The sequence below is a fragment of the Tursiops truncatus genome, chromosome 2 (assembly GCF_011762595.2).
Source record: "Tursiops truncatus isolate mTurTru1 chromosome 2, mTurTru1.mat.Y, whole genome shotgun sequence".
Lineage (NCBI taxonomy): Eukaryota > Metazoa > Chordata > Mammalia > Artiodactyla > Delphinidae > Tursiops > Tursiops truncatus.
In genome coordinates, this window is record NC_047035.1 from 108,992,979 (window position 1) to 109,013,710 (window position 20,732).

Consider the following 20,732-nt stretch of genomic DNA (forward strand, 5'->3'; position numbering starts at 1 on the left):
AAGCACCATTCTACTTTTTGTCTCAGTGAATTTGACAGTTCTAGGTACCTCACGTAAATGGAATCATATGGTATTTGTCCTTTTGTGACTAGCTGATTTCACTTTGCACAAGGCCTTCAAGTTTCATCCATGTTGTAGCATATGACAGGATCTCCTTCCTTGTTAAGGCTGAATAATATTCTACAGTATGTATATACTGTATTTTGCTTATGCATTCATCCATCAGTAGACACTAGAGTTACTTCCACCTCTTGGCTATCAAGAATAACGCTGCTGGGCTTCCCTGGTGGCGCAGTGGTTGAGAGTCCGCCTGCCGATGCAGGGGACACGGGTTCATGCCCTGGTCTGGGAAGATCCCATATGCTGCGGAGCGGCTGGGCCTGTGAGCCATGGTCACTGAGCCTGCGCGTCCGGAGCCTGTGCTCCGCAACGAGAGAGGCCACAACAGTGAGAGGCCCGCGTACAGCAAAAAAACAAAACAAAACAAAACAAACAACAACAAAAAAGAATAACGCTGCTGTGAACATGGCTGTATAAATACCTGAGTCCCTGCTTTCACTTCTTTAGGGTATATGCCCAGAAATGGAATTATTAGATCAAGTGTTAATTCCATGTTTAATTTTTTGAGGAACCGCCCTACCATTTTCACAGGACTGCACCATTTTACATTCCCACCAGCAGTGCCCAAGGGTCCCAATTTCTCCACATCTTCACCAACACTTGCTATTTTCTCTTTTTTTGGTAATATCCATCCTAATGCGTGTGAGGTGATTCAATATTTATCTTGTTTGTATGACTTCTTTCAAAATATATACAGTTGTTTTGTGTCTATGTAATTTTTTACATAAGTAGCATTGTGTTATTTGTTTCATTCTGTGTGTTACTGTCTTCACCTAGAACTGTTTTTAAGGTCCAACCATTTGTCTCATGTACGCAGAACACATTGCTTCTAACTTGTGCACAGTACTCTACACAGAGCACCAGCCATGTGTATTAAAAATGTTCTATGTGCTTTTAGAAAGCTCTCTACGTGGTTAGTTGAGTCCTTCCAGCAATCCTAAGAGGTAGATGTTGTTATTACTCCCATTATATGGATGAGGAAACTGACGCACAGAGTTAAGGGACTTGCTTGAAGTCACACAGCTGGAAACGGGAGACTAGACATTTTAACTCAAGTCCGTCTGGTGCCACAGGAGAGCTCACGTGTGTAAAGTGCTAGAAAGAGCTAAAAAATGGGGGCTGACTGCAGACAGAGGCTCTCTCTCGGGTGAGGGCCCTTTGATGAAAGTTCTAGTCCTGACTAGATCCTGACTTATCTGCAGGTTGTGAATGCCCTCCCTTCACCAGATGTCACTTTATGTTTGTGTAAAATGAAGACAGAACAATTTTCTTGCTCTTTCTAGATTCACCACTTATTGATTATTTATTTATTTAAATAGAACTTTATTGGAGTATAATTGCTTCACTCACTTATTGATTAAACACCCTTTAGCTGCTGGAAAAATCATCAGAATTGAAGGCAGGTGTTTGTTTCTTTCCAGTGTTCCACCTGGGAGCCACTCCAAATACATGAAAACCTTTTGGCAAATCTGCTTGTGAGGCTCCTCCCTCATAGGACTAACTATTTCCAGGAAAACAGAGGCTCTGCCTCTGGCCCTATCCCACCTCTCTTGAACTTTGCACTTACCGTGATGAAAAATTAACCGGGCTAACATGTCCCTTCCAAGGACAACCTCTGCAGAAGCCAGCCTGGCTGGGCCCCAGGAGACCAGGCACCAGAACGGAGTTTCTATCCATCTGGAGCCACCCACCCACTCACTGCCCAAAGTCAAGGGAGCATGTGGGGTCCTCCTGGCACCCGGAGGAATCTAATCCTTAGCCCTCCTCACTGCTTTGTGAAACTGGGCTGATTTCCCCAACTCTTCTTGTGGAGAAACGGAGGCCAGAGAAGAAAGAACCAGCCCAGAAACGGTGCTTGCTGGCTTTGTAACGTGGGTCCAGCGCTGTTTTCTTCACGTACAGCTGTCCCTGTCCCATGATATGAAGGAAGCGCAGGAAAGCATGTTTCAGCCACACTAGCTGCTGACACGTTACTGCCTCCCCTCAGGAAGATGAGAGGGCTGAACCGGGGGCCCTTTCCATGTCACAGTTCAGAGGCTCAGGGGCGCGCTAGGTCCTTCCACTACATGCAATCCTCAGATCGCTCTCGGGCTCCTTACCTCCACAGCACACATTGCACTTCACCGTACACGGCTTCTGCCTGTGTAAAATGAGGGCCTTGCACCGAAGGGGAACAATTTTAATGCTCTTTCTACATTCGTAGTTGTGTGCTGCATTCTTACAGCTGAGAGAACAGACGCTCAGTGGAGAGAAGGGATGAAGAGAGCCAGGATCGAAAGCCAGGTCAGTCATTGATGAAGCTTGAGGTCCTTTAGCTCGAGCTGACTGCCCCTCAACAGTGGGACCTGCCTCATTCGATGTTCAGGTTAAAACGAATGCTTTACTGGGATGACGGCAAGGGCCCCTTTCCTGCGGGCACACACCTCCTACCCCTTGGTGCTTCTCTGGGCCGTGCGCTCCTGAGGTTAGGGACCTTCATCTTTCATTTCAGCATCCCAGAAATGAGTAGGATGGCAACACGGAGGTACTCCGTAGATGTGCATGTCTAACCGAAACCTGCTCCCCCCCCTCCCGCACGACTCTCCATGGCACTAATGGTGGCCCCAAGGGGTGGTTCTATTCCTTTACAGCATTCGACTGTTTGCAAAGCTTTCCACGTTGTATTCCCACAACCACTGTAGGAGACTGAGAGGAAAGCTATCTCTAGCTCCATTTTACAGGTGAGCAAACATTTCTTCTAGTATCACAATAGTGCACCTGTGTAAAGAACTTTTGTTTTGCAAAGAGCTCCATCTGTGGTGTCACCTTCACCCTCCACGACTCTATAAGGCAGCTAGCTGGGTGCAGTGGCAAGAATGTGGACTGAGGCCTCCCAAAGCATGGGGATCAGATCCCAGCTCTGCTGCTAGGGCTCTCGAGTACTTATTATAATCTCTGTGCCTCAGGTGCTTTATCTGTGCTTTATCTGCTTTATCTGTAAATGGGAGACGTAGGGACATCTACCCCAAGAGCCATTGTGAAGGTGAAACCAGCGGACAGCACTCAGGCTACCTGGAATGAAGAAAGCCATCAATAAACGTTGATCGCCTTTCTCCCTTCTCTTTTTTGATGAGGGCTGGCAGGAAGGGAGTGAAACCGGATTACAGTGGCTGCTGGTTAGCCCGAGGACCAGCCAGGAACGGGAACCAGGTCATTAAGCCCCAGTTGGGGTTCAGGGATTCTCCTTTAAGGTCCAAGCAGGCGGGGAGTTAGAAGGAGGGGAGGGCGAGAAGCCCAGCGCTCAGCCCCAGCAGCTGACAGGCTTGTGAGAGGCCATTCTCTCCTACCAGGCAGGGACCCCTGCCGTTTCTGGGCTGACTTTGTGGATTAGGCCACACCTCACAGGGCTTTGTAACTCCCCACCCGCTAGAGGGTTTGCAGATAACTTCTTTCTCACCACGGGGGTTTCCTGCTGTTAAAAACAAACAAAGCCTAGCGGGCTGGTAGGGGGAGGGGCAGCAGGAGAAAGGCCCTGGGGGCCTGGGGTTACTCCTGAAAGCAGCTGAGTGAGGGGTTTGTGGGCAGATGCCCCTGAAGTGTGCTGGTAGGGAGAAAAACCCCAGAGCTCCCCCAATATCTCGGTGTTCCTTTGCTTCCCACCAAAACTAATTTGGAATACATAAGGTTCCCCAATACTGCCCTTTTGCCCCACTTTTTGCGAGTTTACAGCTTTGAAAACAAAGCTCTCTCTCCTATTTATTGGGTGTCGAATTTCGGATCTTTCTTTATCATAAGATTCCAACACCCTGTAATGAAACCTTTCTTCCAAAGATAAGTTCTAAAGCGCCCCCATTCATTTCTTCCTGAACTCAACAGATGTCTTTGAGGCCCATTTTCTGCCGGGCACTTGGTTCCCAAGGCCCAGGGGACCCCCTGGCTCCAGCTATTATCCAGGGAGTCACTGGGGTCCCCAAATCTCCACTTCTGAGAGCCTCTCACTAATCCCTCTTTCGCACGGTCTCGGGGCTCTAAGCCGGTATGATCTCACCGGTGCGAGAATAAAAACAGCCCTAGAGTCACCGGCGCCGCCAAGGCCCCTGACCGGGATCGGCGCGCCCGCGTCTCGGTGCGCGCCCCAACTTCCTGGGCCTAAGCCTTCCGCGCGCCCTCTCTCGGACCGGGGTCCTCCCGGGGGTGCACCGCCAGCCTGCGGCCGGACGGCGCTCGTTCGTGCGAGTCTAACGCTCTCGGGCCCGCCACTCCAACTGAGCTTCCTGAGTGTGGGTTCCGAGAGCAGACGCCACGGCCCGAGCCCGGCCCTCCAGCCTGGGGCCCCTCTCGCCGCTCCTTTCCCACGACTTCCTCCTGGCGCCCGCCGGCCTTCAGGTCGGGGCCGCGCGGGGTCCTGCGCGCTCCAGCCTGGGCCGCCGCTGTCCCCGGACGCCCACGTGGGCGTGCTCCGCTCCGGGCGGGGGAAGGCCGGGCGCCCTCCCGGAGGCGGGGGGCGGGCAGGGCGCCCGCGGGAGGAGGCGGCAGGGCGCGGGGGAGAAGGCGGGGAGCCCCGGCGGCAAGGGGGCGGTGACAGCGCTTGGAAAGGAGGCTGCACGCGGATTTGCATGAAACACAGACTGGCAGCGGGCGGGAGCGGGAGCGCGGCGCAAACCCGGGGCCGGCCCAGCGAGCGAGCGAGCGAGCCGGGAAGGAGGAGGGCAGCGGGAGGCGAGGCTACCGAGGCGGAGGGATCTGCGCATCAAAGCGAGCGAGGCGAGCAAAGTTTGGCTGGGAGTTGGACTCTCCTTCCTGGAGGCGGCACCCAAACAGCCACCCCGTGCGGAAACCCAAACTTTCTGCTGCCACTCCGAGCCCCGCGGCCGCCGTCTCCGCCCCGCGTCCGGGGCCTTCCCGATCCCGCGCCTCTGCTGCCTGCCCGCCCGCCGCCCCTCCGCCCTTCTCCCCGCCTTGGGAGCCGCCCGGGGCGCAGGGCCGCGCGCCGAGCCCCGCCGGCTGCAGCGCCGCGGCCCGGCCGGGAGCACCGGCAAGTTCGCCGAGAGTTGAGGCGAAGTTTGGGCGGCCGCTGCCTTCCCCGGCCGAGCACCCCGCTGCGCCCCCGGCGTCCCGCCGCACCCAGCCCCGCCGGGGGCGCTCCTCGCCGCCCGCGCGCCCTCCCCAGCCATGTCGTCCATCCTGCCTTTCACCCCCCCGATCGTGAAGCGCCTGCTGGGCTGGAAGAAGGGCGAGCAGAACGGGCAGGAGGAGAAGTGGTGCGAGAAGGCGGTCAAGAGTTTGGTCAAGAAGCTCAAGAAGACGGGGCAGCTGGACGAGCTGGAGAAGGCCATCACCACGCAGAACGTCAACACCAAGTGCATCACCATCCCCAGGTGGGGGCCCGAGGGACGCTGGGGCGCGCCCGTCCAGCCCCCTGGCGTGGCGAGGACGGCCTGGTGGGATAGGAGCGGGAGGGATAGCGTGTGTGTGTGTGTGTGTGTGTGTGTGCGCGCGCGCGCGCGCGTAAGGGGGGTGGGAACGTGGGCAGGAAGGGGGTGGGGGGGACCCCAAACAAAACCTTCTCTATATTTGCAAAGATTCAGAGCTTGGGGCTTCCACGCGGCACTCGCGCTCCTAGTCCTCGCATTCGCTTTTCACCTCCGGGAAAGGGGTGCTGCAGGAATCGGCCGCCCCCACCCCGGGGAGCTGCGGGCTAGAACTTGAGGCCCGCTTTGTTCAGCTCCGCTGGCCGGAGCCCCTCCTCCGCCGCCGCCTCCCGCCCCCGCGGCCCGCGCTCGTGGAGGTGGTGGTGTCTCTCCCTTTCTTTTCTTCATTCCTGTCCCCCTACTTCTTTCCTCCTCGACAGGAATGCAGTCCGTACAGCTGGGGCTGTGGGTGAGGAGCGGGAGCCTCGTGATTGACAGATTCCTTCTTCATTCTCTCTTTGCCTTCGGGATTAGCATTTTTATCGAGTATTTTTAGATTCGGTTGTGCCAATCTCCCGCCCCCTCCGCACACACGCACTTTTAGTTGCAGTGCAGGGCTCTGGCTTTCAGATGAGAGAGTTAAGTGGCAGAGAGTGGGGTCCTGTCCTCCACCTCCCCTGACTGTTTTTTGCCCACCTTTCAGTCTGAGATTGCGGGTGGATGCCCAAAGGACGGGGCTCAGAGCTGAGATAACAACACGCGCCCCAAAGTGGGCCTCGCATCGGCCCTCGCATTCCTACAGAGCCCTCCTTCCCAAAGCGCTTTGCCATCTGTCTGGATCTCCTTTATCCTCCACTTCGCGCCAGCTAGGTCAGGCGGGAGCTCACAGATGGCTGGTAGAAGGGGTCAGTGACTTCACTCCCCACGGCCTTCTCTTAGCTGAGGTGTGCCAGGCTGGGAATTGGGGTGTCTTGGGGGGGCACCTTAGCCTCCTGTTCCCTCCCTCTCAGCCCCCTTTAAAAGTCTTATTCTGAAGCAAGGGAGAGTTTGTGTGTGTGAGTAGGGGATGTTCTTGGGGTTCCAGGCTGCAGAGCAATGAGCAGAGGGTCCCCAAGGCCAGAGCCCCACAGAAATTGTCATCCTTGCTGCTGGGCCAGGAGTAGACTCCATCCTTGGCCACCTGCTTGGGGCAGCTGTACGAGGGCTGCCATCCGTGTCAGGCAGGCACAAAGCAACATCTGTCCACGGGAACCCAGGCCTCCTCTGGAAATAAATGCCACATATGGTGGGAGTGCTGACTTGAAAAATAATAATTTTTTTCAAAACTGGGTGGATCCAGTCCATAAAGCGGGAGGGAAGGCAGTGTGCCGCCCGGGAAGTGTGTTCTGGGTGTGTGATCGGGAGCCAGAATTGACTTCACAGGAGGTGGTGTGATGTGATGGTCAGTGAGCCCTAGGTCCCGGTCCCAGCCCTAGTTCTTCATTCTTCCTTATTCCTTTGGGTGAAGGGTGGGGAGTAGGGTGAATGAATGTCATACTTCTCCAGCCTGGGGAAGGCTTTGCAAAACCTGCCTTCTTGCCTGCCTGCGTACATCGAGGACAAGTGCTTTATGTTTTGAAACAGGAAAAAAAAAAAAAGCTATCAATTATAAAAGGAGCAGCTGTGTAAAATGTTTCACAGTTTACAAAGGACTTTCACATGCTTTTATGAGATCAAGAAAAAGAAACTCCTGGAAAATAGATCAGGTAATTAGGCCTAAGATTTATCCCACGTTTAATGTTGAGAAACCTTTGGAGGAGAGAGGTGAAAAAGGCTTGGCATAGCAAACATGCAGTTCTGACCAAATGTGCATCTTCTGCTGGCCCAGGCTGCTCCTCCCTTTGAAGGTTCTGAATACATTCTTTGCTGACGGCTCGAGCAGTGTTAACCAGGGGGATTGGGCCCCACGGATCTTTGTTGGTAAGGTCGCCAGTGTTCAGTCTTTGGGCTGGTGACAGCCTGGAGGAGAGGCCTGGCAAGGTAGGAGTTTGCCCTCTGGGGAAGCATAGCTACGGCCTGCCTTTTCCAAAGTCCTGTGCAGCCTGAGGCATATGAACACTTTGGGTGTCTCTGAGAGTTCAAGTTAACTTGGCCTTCTCATGACTCTGTTAGGACTGGGCCATCTTCTTCTACCTGCCTGGCAAGGACCTAATGCTAAGGCAGATTTTTTTCCATCTTTTTCAGTTAGGGAAACCCAGTTCCTTGGGCGGATCCAGACAAAGTGGATTTCCATCCCTGGATTTTGTGCCCACGCCTCTGGGTCACCTTGTCTCCCTTGGCAACAGCTACTGCTGTTTTTGGTCGTGGGCAGAGAACTAAAGGCCACATCTTGGGGAGGTAGCTAGCTGGCCTCACACTGATGATATCGGTGTGTCTCAGCCCTGTAGGCTGTGGGGTTTCTTGTCAAATTGTCTGTTCTTTCCTCACTGCCTTTTATAACTAGGGCTTTGGAAAGTTGACAAAAGGAAATGTTGAACCTAGTTATCCCACAGGGTGTGTGGGGTGGGGCACTGGGTACTTAAAAATACTCTGCGAGGTCTGGACCTTGGGGTGTAAGGAGCCCTCAGTCTAAGGAGATTTTAACAAGCCTGTTTTGGCTGATACGAAATCTTGAGCAGCAGCAGCTCCATGGGGCGATTAGAGCTGGATACTAGGGTCCCCCAGACCACACACTTGCTTCTGTCACCCCGGCTCTAACCTGTCTCAGTGATCAAGAGAGCTGGAGTGGTACAGGCTCACTGGTGTCAAGAATGTCAAAGAGACCGGTGCCAAGACAGTGGTAAGAGCCTGATTTAGATACACCAACAGAGGGGCTCTCAGGGCACTCTGAGGTCTGGCAGGATGGGCAGAACTTTGGCAAGCTGTGTAACAGCATCCTACTTGTCACCTAGTTGCGTACCTGAGTACAGCTGCGGGTATCTTCCTGGCCAGTGTATAAGAATGGAGTTATCGCATTTGCTACCAAGAGGTAGAGAAGGTGTGTGTAGGTTATGTCCGTGATAAGGAGCCAGGTGCACTTCAAGACGACTGTTCTGATGGACGCTGATAACGTGTGTTTCCACCAATGGGACCCATGACTTGGCCCACTTGTTGAGAGCTGGACCAAACTTAGGCCTGGTTTGTTTGGAGGGAAATTGGGGCTTTCTTGCGTCGGAGCACCAGGTCCAGAGAAAAGGGGGAGGATTAAGCCAGACCCCAGGTCTGACACACACCCTCTCCTCCCTTTCTGTGCATCTGTTCTTTCGGTACAACCTCTTCCTGTTATCTACCTGGACTTTGCCAGGCTGCTCTCACCCTGGGGAGAAAGGGGAATGATCCCCATCTCTAACACTCCTTTCTCAGGCTTCTGGGGACAGACCGAGGGTGTAGGAGGGGCGTCTTTAATACCGTCTCCATCTCAGCGTCTCCTGTCCTCCTCCTCTCTCAGCTGCTGCTCAGAGCACCATTCTTCTGTGGCCTGTTGGAAGCAAGCTCACCTGCTTGCACACATCCTCTCCTTTCTCTTGTTAACCTTGATTAGGGGAGCTCCGCACAAGGGCTGGGATGAGGAGGGTTCTGCGGGACACCGGGTAGTTGGCTGTGGGGCTGGCTCAGAGGTATGGCCAAACCTAGGAGCCACTCGACGTTCCCTTGGCATTTGGAACCTTGAAACTTGCTGCTCGCAACCAGGAGTTGAATGTGTGGGCCGCTGCATGTTGCAGACAGCCCGTTGCTCACACTTCCTCATCGAATGTTACAGGATTGGATTTTGTGGATTCATTGATAGGTGTTAGCCCCTCCCATGTCTGAGTCAGTATTCCAGGAAGTGGAGGAGGATGCAGAGATAAATTGGAGATGGTCCCTGCCTGTGAGGAGCTTACACTTCAGTAAGGGAAACAGCAATAAGGCATTGAGTGTCTATTTCTTCCTTATTCCCAGCCATCAGAAGAAGTATGAGCTCTAGAATGGAGTGATATTTTTGGGGGGCAGGGGGGATTATGATGTGTTTTTTAAATATTACAGAGGTCACTGTGTTAGAAAACAAAATAATGACAGCCATCTGTTTTCTCCAGAAAAAGCACAGAAATCAGGTCCTGTATCTTGCCGTTTTAATACCTGGATGGATTTAGCAGTTCACTTAATGTCTCAGAGCCTTCGTGCCGGCACCTGTAAAATCAGGAGGAGGTAAAGCCTGTGGAAGTGTTTGGTAAACCAGAGAGTTTGACAGATGTGTTATGTTTAGACCTCTGTGTGTCTCATTCATTCATTGACTAAATTATTCAGTCATTTATTAAATACCTACTGTGATGAGCAGGGCAGGGTGCCTGTTCTCAAGGGGCTCCCTATCTAGAGTGGGAGACAGACTTGCCCAAAATACAGGCCATGAGCTGCAGCCAAGGGATGTACAAAATGCCCAGGGATGAGGGGGACAGACCGTTAATTCTGTGGGAGGAGGTGGGGAGAGGAGGGAGGAGTCCCTGTGAGGTGGAAAACCACGAGGACAGAAGTTATTATCCAAAGGACGTTCCTGGACTGTAGTACGATCATACGAACTTTTGGGTTCATGGTGATCGTTGCCTACAAGACTGAGGATGTCTTTATCTTCTTTATCTTCCTTCTCTCCCTAAACGGAGCACTGCTATGAATTTGTTACCTCCTAGCTCGCACCGAACTAGCGACTAGTGACTTGTGTTCAGTATTTTATGCCACTGTAAAGTGTCCTCGCTTTGAAGTAAAGAGTCATTAGTATTGCAAATCTGAAATTCAGGTTTCCTTGGTGGAAACAGTGACTTTAGACATATGAGCTCAGAATATAACGGATCATGTCGATAAGAAGTGGACAACTTGGAGGTGATGGTGGATCCTCAGAATTTCAGACTTTTGGTGTGACCTAGCTTTTCATTTCTCTGGTTAACACTCGCTGAAAGTAAATCCTATAAACCTGAGTTTCTATATGGACATAAGAGCTTTTAATAATATATTTTAAGAAGTCTTTGCAAGGATGTAAAGTGTCAAATGACAATTCTAATAATAGAAAAAGTCAAGGAATACAGTAGTCGTATCGTTCTGATGAGAAATGCAAGCAGCCGATGGCATTGAGAGAATGTGGCCTGAGCTTATCACATCAGCAATCCAATTAAAATGAGTTTGAAAAATAAATATTGGTTCAATAATGTAAATTTGTAATTGCTGGAAATAAAATTAACACGATTTAATGGACTGAGCAACTATGAATTTTCACTTGTTAACTTATTGGGAGGTTTCTAAATGCCATTGGATGCACGATACAGCCGTGTCTCTGCATGAGCTCCTTTATGAATAGGACCAAGTAGTGCTTGCTTCATTTATTTATTTATTTTTATTGAAGTATAGTTGATTTACAGTGTTGTGTTAGTTTCAGGTGTACAGCACAGTGATTCAGTTATATATAACATATATATATATATTCTTTTTCAGTTTCTTTTCCCTTATAGATTATTAGAAAATATTGACTGTAGTTCTCTCTGCTATACTGTAGGTCCTTGTTGGTTATCTATTTTATAAACAGCAGTGTGAATGTTAATCCCAAACTCCTAACTTGTCCCTTCCCGCCAACCCCCTTTCCCCTTTGGTAACCGTAAGTTTGTTTTCTATGTCTGTGGGTCTATTTCTGTTTTGTATATAAGTTCATTTGTATCTTTTTTTTTTTTTTTAAGATATAAGCGCTATCACATGACATTTGTCTTTCTCTGTCTGACTTTACTTCACTTAGTCTGATTAATCTCTAGGTCCATCTATGTTGCAAGCAGCGCTTGCTTTAAAACTTGAAGTCCAACTTTATTTCTTTACCTATTCTCCCACCTTCTTTATTCACCCGTCCCCCAGCCTCCTTTAAGCTCTCTAAAGTGGAATGCAGCTTTCTCAATCAGCAAGGCTCATGAATAGTCCTAATTAACTTTGTCCTTGTCTCCTTTGATGTATTGACATATTTAAAAAAAACCAAAATCCACCGTGCCCCCTTCCCCAAATCTGTGCCTGGTAGTACCAGTCTGCTGGGAAGGGAACTGCCTAGAAAGGCTGCCGGTGAAGGGGCCTGGGAGACTTACCAGCCTTTTGCAGACGCGAATGTCCTGTGCAGTGCCAGATGAGACTAGCTCTTCCCCAGGAGGGCTGGGCATCATCTGTTGACCACTTCAGTCTCCCCATCTTCAAGGGCGGTGGTTCCTGGAAACGGTTGGAAATTGCCATTTTAAACCCACCCTGCAGAAGTCTGGTTTCTAATTTTACTGTATTCCAGGTTTTAGAACAAAGATCCGAGAGAACTTGTCCAATTCATGTTTATGCTTTCCTTCAGTGCACCTACTGGGTGCCCAAACCTGCTCCAGGTAGCAGGGCCCCACCAGTGAATGAGGCAGACGCCTGATTCTGCCCTCCCGTAGCCTCTGGTCCACTGGCTGCTCAACAAGAGTCCTTTGGAATTGTAATAATCATGTATGTGTTCACTCTGGTTAACTCGTAAGTACTGTTTTCTTAATGCCAGAGAACCAAATCCCCCAAGCTCTGCAGTTTATTGAATCCGGATGAGGGAGGGAGGGAGGGAGGGAGGGAGGGAGTGTGTGTGTGTGTGTGTGTGTGTGTGTGTGTGTGTGTGTGTGTGTGTGTGTGTGTGTGTGTGTGTGTGTGTGTGTGTGTGCAACATTATTCTTTGTTTTGACTTAATTAACAGTTTTAGAAATAACAAATCTAGAGCACAAGTCACACTGTCTGCAGTGATTATCTGAGGCCTCAGCTGTAAACAGCAACCTGCCACCATGGCACACTGCTACAGAGTGTTTTGACAGAGAGACTTGGTTTAAAACGAAAACACGGTAGAAGCCTATTAATGAAGAAGTTTTGCTAATGCTGGACTAGGCTGAAGTTTGTGTCTCAGGCCTTTTCTCCCCATAAACGTGGTCAGAGAAATATTAGTCATAAACAAACTTTGGGGAGTCATTTTGGAGGCAGGAGTCAACAGACCTGAGGAGGTTCTAGACTTAAGCTCTGTTTCTAATCAGCTGTGTCACCTGGGCCAAGTCACTTACCATCTCTGGGCCTCAGATGTTCTCAACTGGAAAATGGGCTAAATGAGCTCTATCAGAGGATCTTTCTCACTCTAAAGTGGTTTTCATGCAGGCCTTTTAGAAGCTCCCCTTTGCATGCATCCGGTTGATCATTGAATCACAGATCTTTCTTAATGATGAATATCCCAAGGCCCTATGAATTTCTATAGTTGAAAGTAATAAAACTATAATTCAGACTTTAATATTGGTTATTTTCCCCCTCTGTCCTCTTTGCCTCTCCCTCACCCTGTGTCTAAATCAGTGAAATATAACTACAAAGGAATATAAAAATAACTGAATAGGAGGGTAACGAAGTGAAGGCTGTGTGCCTTGAGATGCAGTGAGCAATTTTTCTTCTTTTGTTGCTATTTTTGGCTATTCTCAGAGCAGGAAGTTTACTTAAACTAATGACCACAATTGCCTAAAAATGGTTAAATGTGAGAGGTAGGCATTATAGAGGATACCTGTGGAAAATGTTTGCTCATATGTCAGGGTTTACCCAGGAAGCTTCCTTTATTTATTTTCAAGCACCTATATAAAGAAAGGCTGTACTCGATTGTGTAAGCGTGCGCCTCTTGTGGGGCGGCGTGGAGGTTACAAGTTGAAACCCCAGCTAGGAAATGAAAAGTGAGTTTCCCCCGAAATAGTACTTTTTCTGTATCACATGGCTCTCCCTGATTACATCTGGCAAGTTTTTCTCCTGACAGCTTTGCTGGGAGTTAGGACTAGGGGGTTGTTTAAGAAACCCTGGGTCAAGGTTTGCCTTTGAAACCTACAGCGTTATCAGTCTGGTGGCTTTCCCTGCTAACTCTTGCATCACAGACTGCCAGGCCAAGTTGTAGCTCTGAGGTGTCACCGTTTTGTTTTTTTTTTTTTCCTTTGAGACTGGACTTTTGAAAATAGTAATGCTTTTTGGGTGTGTGTTTTCTAAAGGTCTGTTTTTACGCTGTCACAGCTCAAAAATGCCAAAAGGCATTTTTTCCTTAAAAAATCACCTCTGGGCTAAGCCCAAATGTGGAGTAATGGACCCAGAAAGGACTTTTTGAGTAGTTACAAGTGGCTGAAAGCAGGCACTGGTGATGGAAGTTGGGTTTTTTCCTTTTGCTTCAAATGTGCCCCATTGTAAACTTTCCTGCATCCTCATGGAATTCAGACTTGAGGGGAGCCTTATTTCTCTGTGTGCCTGGAAGGGCAGGGTGAGTGAGCTTGTTTTGCTACCTCTTTAAATGTTTTGTGTAGCCATTTATCTCTACCCAAAGAGAGTCTTAAAATATTGCTTGGGGAACAGGAGTGGGGGGTGTGGGTGGGCTGGAAGAGCAGAGTCATCAAGGGAAAACAAAGGGCCCTGGAGTCTGACAGACCGGAGTTTGAGTTGGCCCGTTACTGGCTATGTGACAGCCTTGGGGACATCTGCTTCCATTGATTAAGCTCCATTTGCCTCATCTGTATAATGGGCATGGGCCCACATACCTCCTGTAAGTCAACGCAAATGAGATAAGAGAGAGCAAGCACTTGATTGATAACTTGTGGCTCACAGCACATAGTAGGTGCTTCGTAAACACTCATTTTTCCCTTTCAAGGGGGAAATCTGACTGATGGTGTCAGTAGATTCCAGTAAGGGCCCCCCCACCCCCGACACACTTGTTCTCAGGGCTTGCTGTTTGGAGAACATGGGTTGATGTAGTGAGAGGACCTTCCTCTAGCAGGTGCGCACCAAGCGGCCACAGCCACACCACTTGTTGGTTTACGGCTTGGAAGGCTATTGAAAGACAATTCATATTCTTCGGTGGTTCTCCCCTCCTCCATCATCATTTTAAAAATTGTTTGGCTGACTAAAAATAATAGTATTGAAAATAAACTTTGATGAATCAGTGCTCCTGGGGTGGGGGGTATAAGATCCTGAAGAAGAAACACCGTGACTCACAGGCTCGTCACCGATAGCCTGCCCTTCCGTGTGTGCAAGTGCGTGATGTTTATTGTTGCTGGTGTGTTGTTTCTGAGGCCTGGTTGGAAAGCAGTTTCAGCTCCACGTACCCCCTCACCAGTTGGCTTGGTTGTCAGGTGAGATTGTTCGGTGCCAGAAGCTCACGGCTCCAGGATAACCCAGATGTGGATGGCGGTACCGTGGGCTGCTCCTCGAGGGGGCCAGAGGGCACTCGCACTTAGTAGGCCATGCTTTGGACATCCTTCTGGATGCGGTACTTTCCATGGGGCAGAGCTGCAGGGCCCAGGGATGGCCCACGTAGAGTCTGCACTTCCTCCTTCCAGACTGTATGCGGGGTCCCGACCCTTCAGTTCCCTGCCCACATGGTCTCAAGCCTGCTTGCAGGTCCATCTGCCTAAGGAAGGGCAGGCTGCATCGGCCGTGGACCGTGTGTGCACCCGTGGGCCCCAGGCTGACAAGGCGGGCAGGGCCGGGAGATGGAGGGATTGGATGGAATTCAGACTCGGAGTGTCTGCGTGGGTGTCCATGAAGCCCCTCTGAGTGTGGGGTGATGCTGGGGAGGGCCAGCTCTCCCCGAGTGTCCGCATCCCACTGTAAAACCGAGGGGTCAGAGAACTCTGAATTCAAACGTGGCCTCCCAGGTTGTATCAAGGTATTTGTCAATATGCTAGAACATATTCTATTTATCAGGCTGTTATCTTGATTTCTGTCTTTTAAATTTAAACATGACATATCCTATGTGGGCCTTCGTAGGTCCTCTTGCTCTGGGACCCGTTGATGGTGAGGCAGGCCTGTTTTTAGCACCCTCCTCTCAGTTATGTAGCCACAACTGGGGCCCCGCTCAGGTGGCACCATTATATGGGCAGGATTGTGGGTACTTCTATAGGGATTGATTTCCCTCACCTTGAACCCAGATCAGAGTGAATTAAATGCAGATCAGGGAGAAGGTGATAACGTATGGCAGCCGCCCATCTTAAAGGTGGAGCAAAGAGCCCAACCGCTGTAGTGCGTTTGGTTGTTGGATCTATTTATTGGGCACTGACTTTGTGCTGGGCCTCGGGAGATACAGAGATGCAGAGATAAAGTCCTGTCACTGAACTGCACAGAGGCAAAAAGGGACACGGTGACCACAGTTACGGTGGGCTCATGGGAAAGACAGTCTAGCAAAGGCTGAACAAAGAGGTAGTTGGGAGCCCAGAGAAAGAGCAGCTCTTTTCTGGGGGACCCAGAAGACTTCACAGAAGTGATGCTCCAGCGGGACTTTGAAGGGTGGATAGGAGTGTGGGAGTGAGGGGAAGGCTGCATGGAGCACTGGCCAGACAGAGGGTGGAAGGGCCTGGTGTGTGGGGCAGGGTGGCCAGAACGTGGAAGAGGGAGTGGCCAGAGAGGATCGGGAGAAGGATGTTGCCAAGGGCTTCAGCTGGCCAGACTTGGCGTTTGGACCTTGCTCCGTAAGCACCCAGGAGATTTTTAAGTTAGGGGAGTGGCGTGGCTGAAGCCACCATTCTATTCGCATTCCTCCCCCACCCCGAGGCTGGTAAGAGCAGGTTTTCTGCCGGAGTTATCCGGGTCAGAGTCATAATCCCTTACACCACCATGTGGACAGCTTTAGGCTATGTCTGGACCAGGGTGAAAATAGTGTTTTGTTGGCCGTCAGGAGAGAAGACAAGTTGTACAGCCAGGAGGGCTGGGGGAGCCCAAGTGTTCAGGTAATTAGCCAGTGAGTCATGCCAGCCTCTTGACATGGATTCCTTGGGAAATGAAGCAGGGTGTCGCTGGGCTCCATACAGAGGCCTCAACATCAGAACCTGGCCTCTCCCTGGGTCTTCTCTGTGCCTGGTACGGTGTCTTTGTGTAGAATATCTCTGGTCAGTGTTTTAAGTGTCTTCACTGATGATCGCCTAGGCCAGGCTTTCCAATTCCAGACCACACTGCAATCAGCAAAAATACCTAAATTCTCTACTGCAGACTCATCGAATGCTATCATGTATTAAAAACAGATCATATTCCTTAATAAGAGAGTAAAATAGTTTAAGTTCATATATTTTATCTCTGAGAGCAAGCAGAAATTTTGGTGACCACTGAGAGATTGCATACAGTTTACCTCACCTGTTTAGAGTCAGCTTTTTTGTGTTGTTAATTGAAGTTTATAGGTTTTTAGAAGATAAAAGTTTTGTGTCCACAGACTGATTCTAGTTCATGGACCATTTTTGAGAACCCTGATAGAGGCCTGCTGCTGAAGGGGCAGCCTCCTGCAGTGGAGCATTCTGGGCTTACATTCAGAACACCCAAGTTCGGATCCCTGCTCTCCCCTTTCCTGCTTTGGTGACCGTAGACCAGTCACCTGATTTCTTTGAGCCTCCCTTTCCTCAGCAGTAAAATGGGAAAAACCTTGCCTCCCTTGGTGGGATGATTGCCGTTGTTTATTTAGATGAGCTAGGCATTAAAAGCTCTTTGCAGACTGTGAAATTTTATGTATGCAGTGTCACTCATTATTTCTTTATGAAGCACAACTCTATAGTATTGCTAAAAGCCCTTCCTGACGGAGATGGAGTTAAGGCCTCCAGGTTCACACCCAGATTTGCACCGCCACCTTAGAGAAAATCATTAACGATGCACAAATTCAATAGGAATGTGAACTCAGGGCGTGCGTGCTGCAGGGTCTAGTTCCAAAAGCTTAGGTGAGTTGGTGCTCGTGGCCTTGTCTGGGGATTTGGGTCAGCTGTGCTGACCTGTAGCTGATCACCTGAGCCCTCTCACCTGGGAGTGATCCTGGCACATGCAGCGTGGACTGGGTGCTGACTATATGCCAGACACCAAGGTGGGCCATTGATCAGCTGGTTGGTCTTCTTTACCCGTCTTCTGGGAAGGATGAGTAATCCATGTTTATAGAAGAGGAAGCAGGGGCTTCCCTGGTGGTGCAGTGGTTAAGAATCCGCCTGCCAACGCAGGGGACCTGGGTTCGAGCCCTGGTCCGGGAAGATCCTATGTGCCGTGGATCAACTAAGCCCGTGCACCACAACTACTGAGCCTGCGCTCTAGAGCCCGTGAGCCACAACTACTGAAGCCCGCACGCCTAGAGTCCGTGCTCTGCAATGAGAGAAGCCACCGCAATGAGAAGCCCACGCACCGCAACGAAGAGTAGCCTCCGCTCGCCGCAACTAGAGAAAGCCTGCGTACAGCAACAGAGACCCAACACAGCTATAAATAAATAAATAAAAACGGCTTGGAGTTAAAATGCAAAAAAAAAAAAAAAAAAAAGAGGAGGCTGAGGCTTTGAGGGGTCAGCGGCAGAACAGGAATCTGAATTCAGGTCTGGTTCCTGACACCCAGTTGCCTGCCCCGAGGCTCCCCGAGAATGGGCTGCTGTTCTCATCCTCACAACAAAATCCATGAACTTGCTCAGGAAAGTTGCTGTAGGTCTCATGATAAGAGATGGAGCTGGATTTGCCTCTGAAGCTTTGCCCCTTCTAGAATCAGGGGTGACTATATAATTTATTAAACAAACCAGGACACTTCTAAGAGTGTAAAAGGGCAGTGCTGTCATTAGTGATGGCCAGAAAATGGGCATCAACCTGGACTGTCCAGGCAAACCTGGATAAATAGTCATTCTAAGTCACCCTGCCTCTGGGCCAGTGATGATGATACCTGACCAGGGAAACTGGGAGGATTACATCAGCAGCTTTCTCTGCCACTGCTAAAGTGTCAGGGACTGTCTGGATTATTTACTGCTATTCCGAGTGAGGGGACTTGCCTAAGATCATTCAGCAAGTTGGCAACATAATTTAAAACTGGATGAGACCTTAGAGGTAATCTAAAATAGTCAAGTTAGCACCCGAGCTTACTTAGCTGCAGTAGGAGTTGGGGAACCTTTGGCTCTGCTGATGGCCACTCTGAAGGGAAGGGGGGAGAAGTGGGAGGTGGAGGGGGGGGACGTGAGGGTGGCAGTGAGGGGATGGTAGGGTGTTCACCTGGCTCTAGAACATCTGCATCCTCATCAGGCCATGTCCCTTCGGAACCCAGGAGATGCCCCTAGGTGCAGTGCAGCTGAGATGGGATTTCATGTCCAGGAGCAGAGTCTTCTTCCGTGAGCTGACCTCTCCTGCCCCCCTGCTCCATTTTCGCTGAGGCCTCAAAGATATTACTGGCTGGGAGCTGGTGGGGGTGTAGTGGATAAACCTTCTGCTGAAGGGTTTTGGAAGGCATTGAGGAAGGAATTAAAAATAACAGCAAGCATGCCTTTTTTCTCTCTTTGATGCTGGTAAATGCATGGAATGTGCCAGGGTATGTGGCCCTAAATAACCCCCTCTGTCAATGCGACTCCGTAGAGAACATGGAAAGGCTTTGCACTGCTTCCCTTCTGCCCCATGTTCATGGGACTGGTTTCTGCGATCGTCCAAGCCTCGTGCTTCCTCTCTTGCCCCAAATAATCTGTTGGAAATCTGGAGAGGGACTTGAGTTCTCTATACTCTGCAACCAAACTGTTTGCCGTGGGCGAGGCCCTGTCTGATGGACTCCAAGGAGAGCAGCTGGAGTGACAAAGAAGACTGGTTACAGGCTGAGAAAAGTGAAGTGTAAATTCAAACCAAACTTGGCACTTGCTTGGAGAACTTCAGCTGATACGGCTCTAGTCGTCATCCTTTGTGGCTGTGCTGTGTCTTATAAATAGAACAAGATGCATTTCCTTTTTTTTTTTTTAACCCCAGAGACACAAGGAGGCATGTGTGTGGGTGAGTATGGGCAGGGAATATTAATTATTTATGTTCCAGTTCATCGGAGAGTCAGCGTGGGAACTGGCCCCCGGGCTTCATGGAGATGACTAGGCCATCTTGTGGGTAAGGCTGGACTGTGCTTTTGTATCTTTTGAGTTCCAGCTCTCCTCACCATTGCCACCCTCTCCTCCTCAGTGGCAGCCCTCGGTTTCTCACGACTGGATACTGCAGTAAGCCAGTTCGCTCCTTCCCTCTCTGATCCATCCCATACTCTGGATCAGGGGCCAGACTCACTGTATTAGGATGCTTTGGGCTACAAGTAACCTGAAACCCAACTAACATCTTCACCAGTGTGAGGGCTTATTATCTCCCCTAAGAAGTCTGGAGGCAGGGAGGTTTCGGGCACCAGCAAGGACTTGGGAGCCTTCCATCTTTCTGCCCTGCCATCTTCAGCCCTCATGATCCAGGGACGGCCACAGCTGCTCCAAGAGTTACTGTCTCTACACGGTTGCATCTAGCGGCAGAAAAGGCTGCTTCTCCTTGGGGGTCTCTTAATCCAGGAAGGAAATCTTTCCCAGAAGCCTCCTGGTATCTCGCCAGTATTTTGTCACATGCGGTCTTGGCAGAAATAATGGATTGTAATAAGCCTTTTGATGTCAGAGATCCAGGCTATTTCTTCGGCTCACCAGTACCTGCTAGGCACTTAGTAAATGTCAATTAATACTTGTTGATTACTGTTTTCCTTTTCTGAGTAGACTCCTGAATACTTATGTGATGTCTTGCTGATTTCAGGGGTTATGTTGGTAAACCAATCAGGGACCAGATCTTGCCCTCAGGGAGCTTACAGTCAAGATGGAGAGACCATTATTTGTGTTCAGAATATCCAACCATGTGGGTTGTAGCAGTCTGCTGTGGGGCAGCTTAGGAACAGGTGTGAAATTGGGGCTCGGGGACAAATGGAAGTGAGACTCATGGAAGGGGACCATCAGGGCCTCTGAACGCTGTGCCTGAGGACGACACATTTTCCAACCTAAGCAAGGTCTTTCAAGAAGTTCGGATTTCTGTCTCCACCCCACTACCAGTCTTGTTTTCCTGTTGACAAAATGAAGGTTAAAAATTTGCCCTTGAGTATGGAGTGGGGGCAGGGTACAGAGCTAAGCGCCTCCTGCCCCCAGGGGAAAATTTCTAAAGGTTCTTGCGGTATTTTAGCTTCGAAACCCTGTGAAATTGAATTGCATGTTTAGCGTCTTTGTGCGTCTCACTGGCTTTGAAGCTGCTGGAAACTTTCTCTGAAAGCATATAGACGAAGAAATAAGAATTCTATAAATGTTTGGTGGTTAAAAACAAACTGCTGGCCAGTTTGTAGAATTTTGGGGTCATTTTCTGATGGAACATTCTGCAGACACGGAATACCCTGGAGTCTTCCTGTCACAGTCAGCTAATAACTGACTTCAGGTCTCCAAATGCT

The 20,732-nt window shown here is 50.0% G+C and overlaps 1 protein-coding gene across 2 annotated transcripts in view; it reads left to right on the top strand.

Annotated features, from left to right (window-relative positions):
* Positions 1-4,717: 4,717 nt before the first annotated feature.
* The window catches only part of SMAD3 (SMAD family member 3), a 119,932-nt gene continuing 103,917 nt past the window's right edge, over positions 4,718-20,732 (top strand). For both annotated transcript variants that reach the window (XR_004525216.2, XM_033851868.2), the window contains exon 1: positions 4,718-5,477. Coding sequence is in view for 1 of the 2 variants with exons in the window: in XM_033851868.2 (XP_033707759.1) it covers positions 5,272-5,477 (206 nt within the window). In the remaining variant the exon portion in view is untranslated. The remainder of the gene's footprint in view (positions 5,478-20,732) is intronic.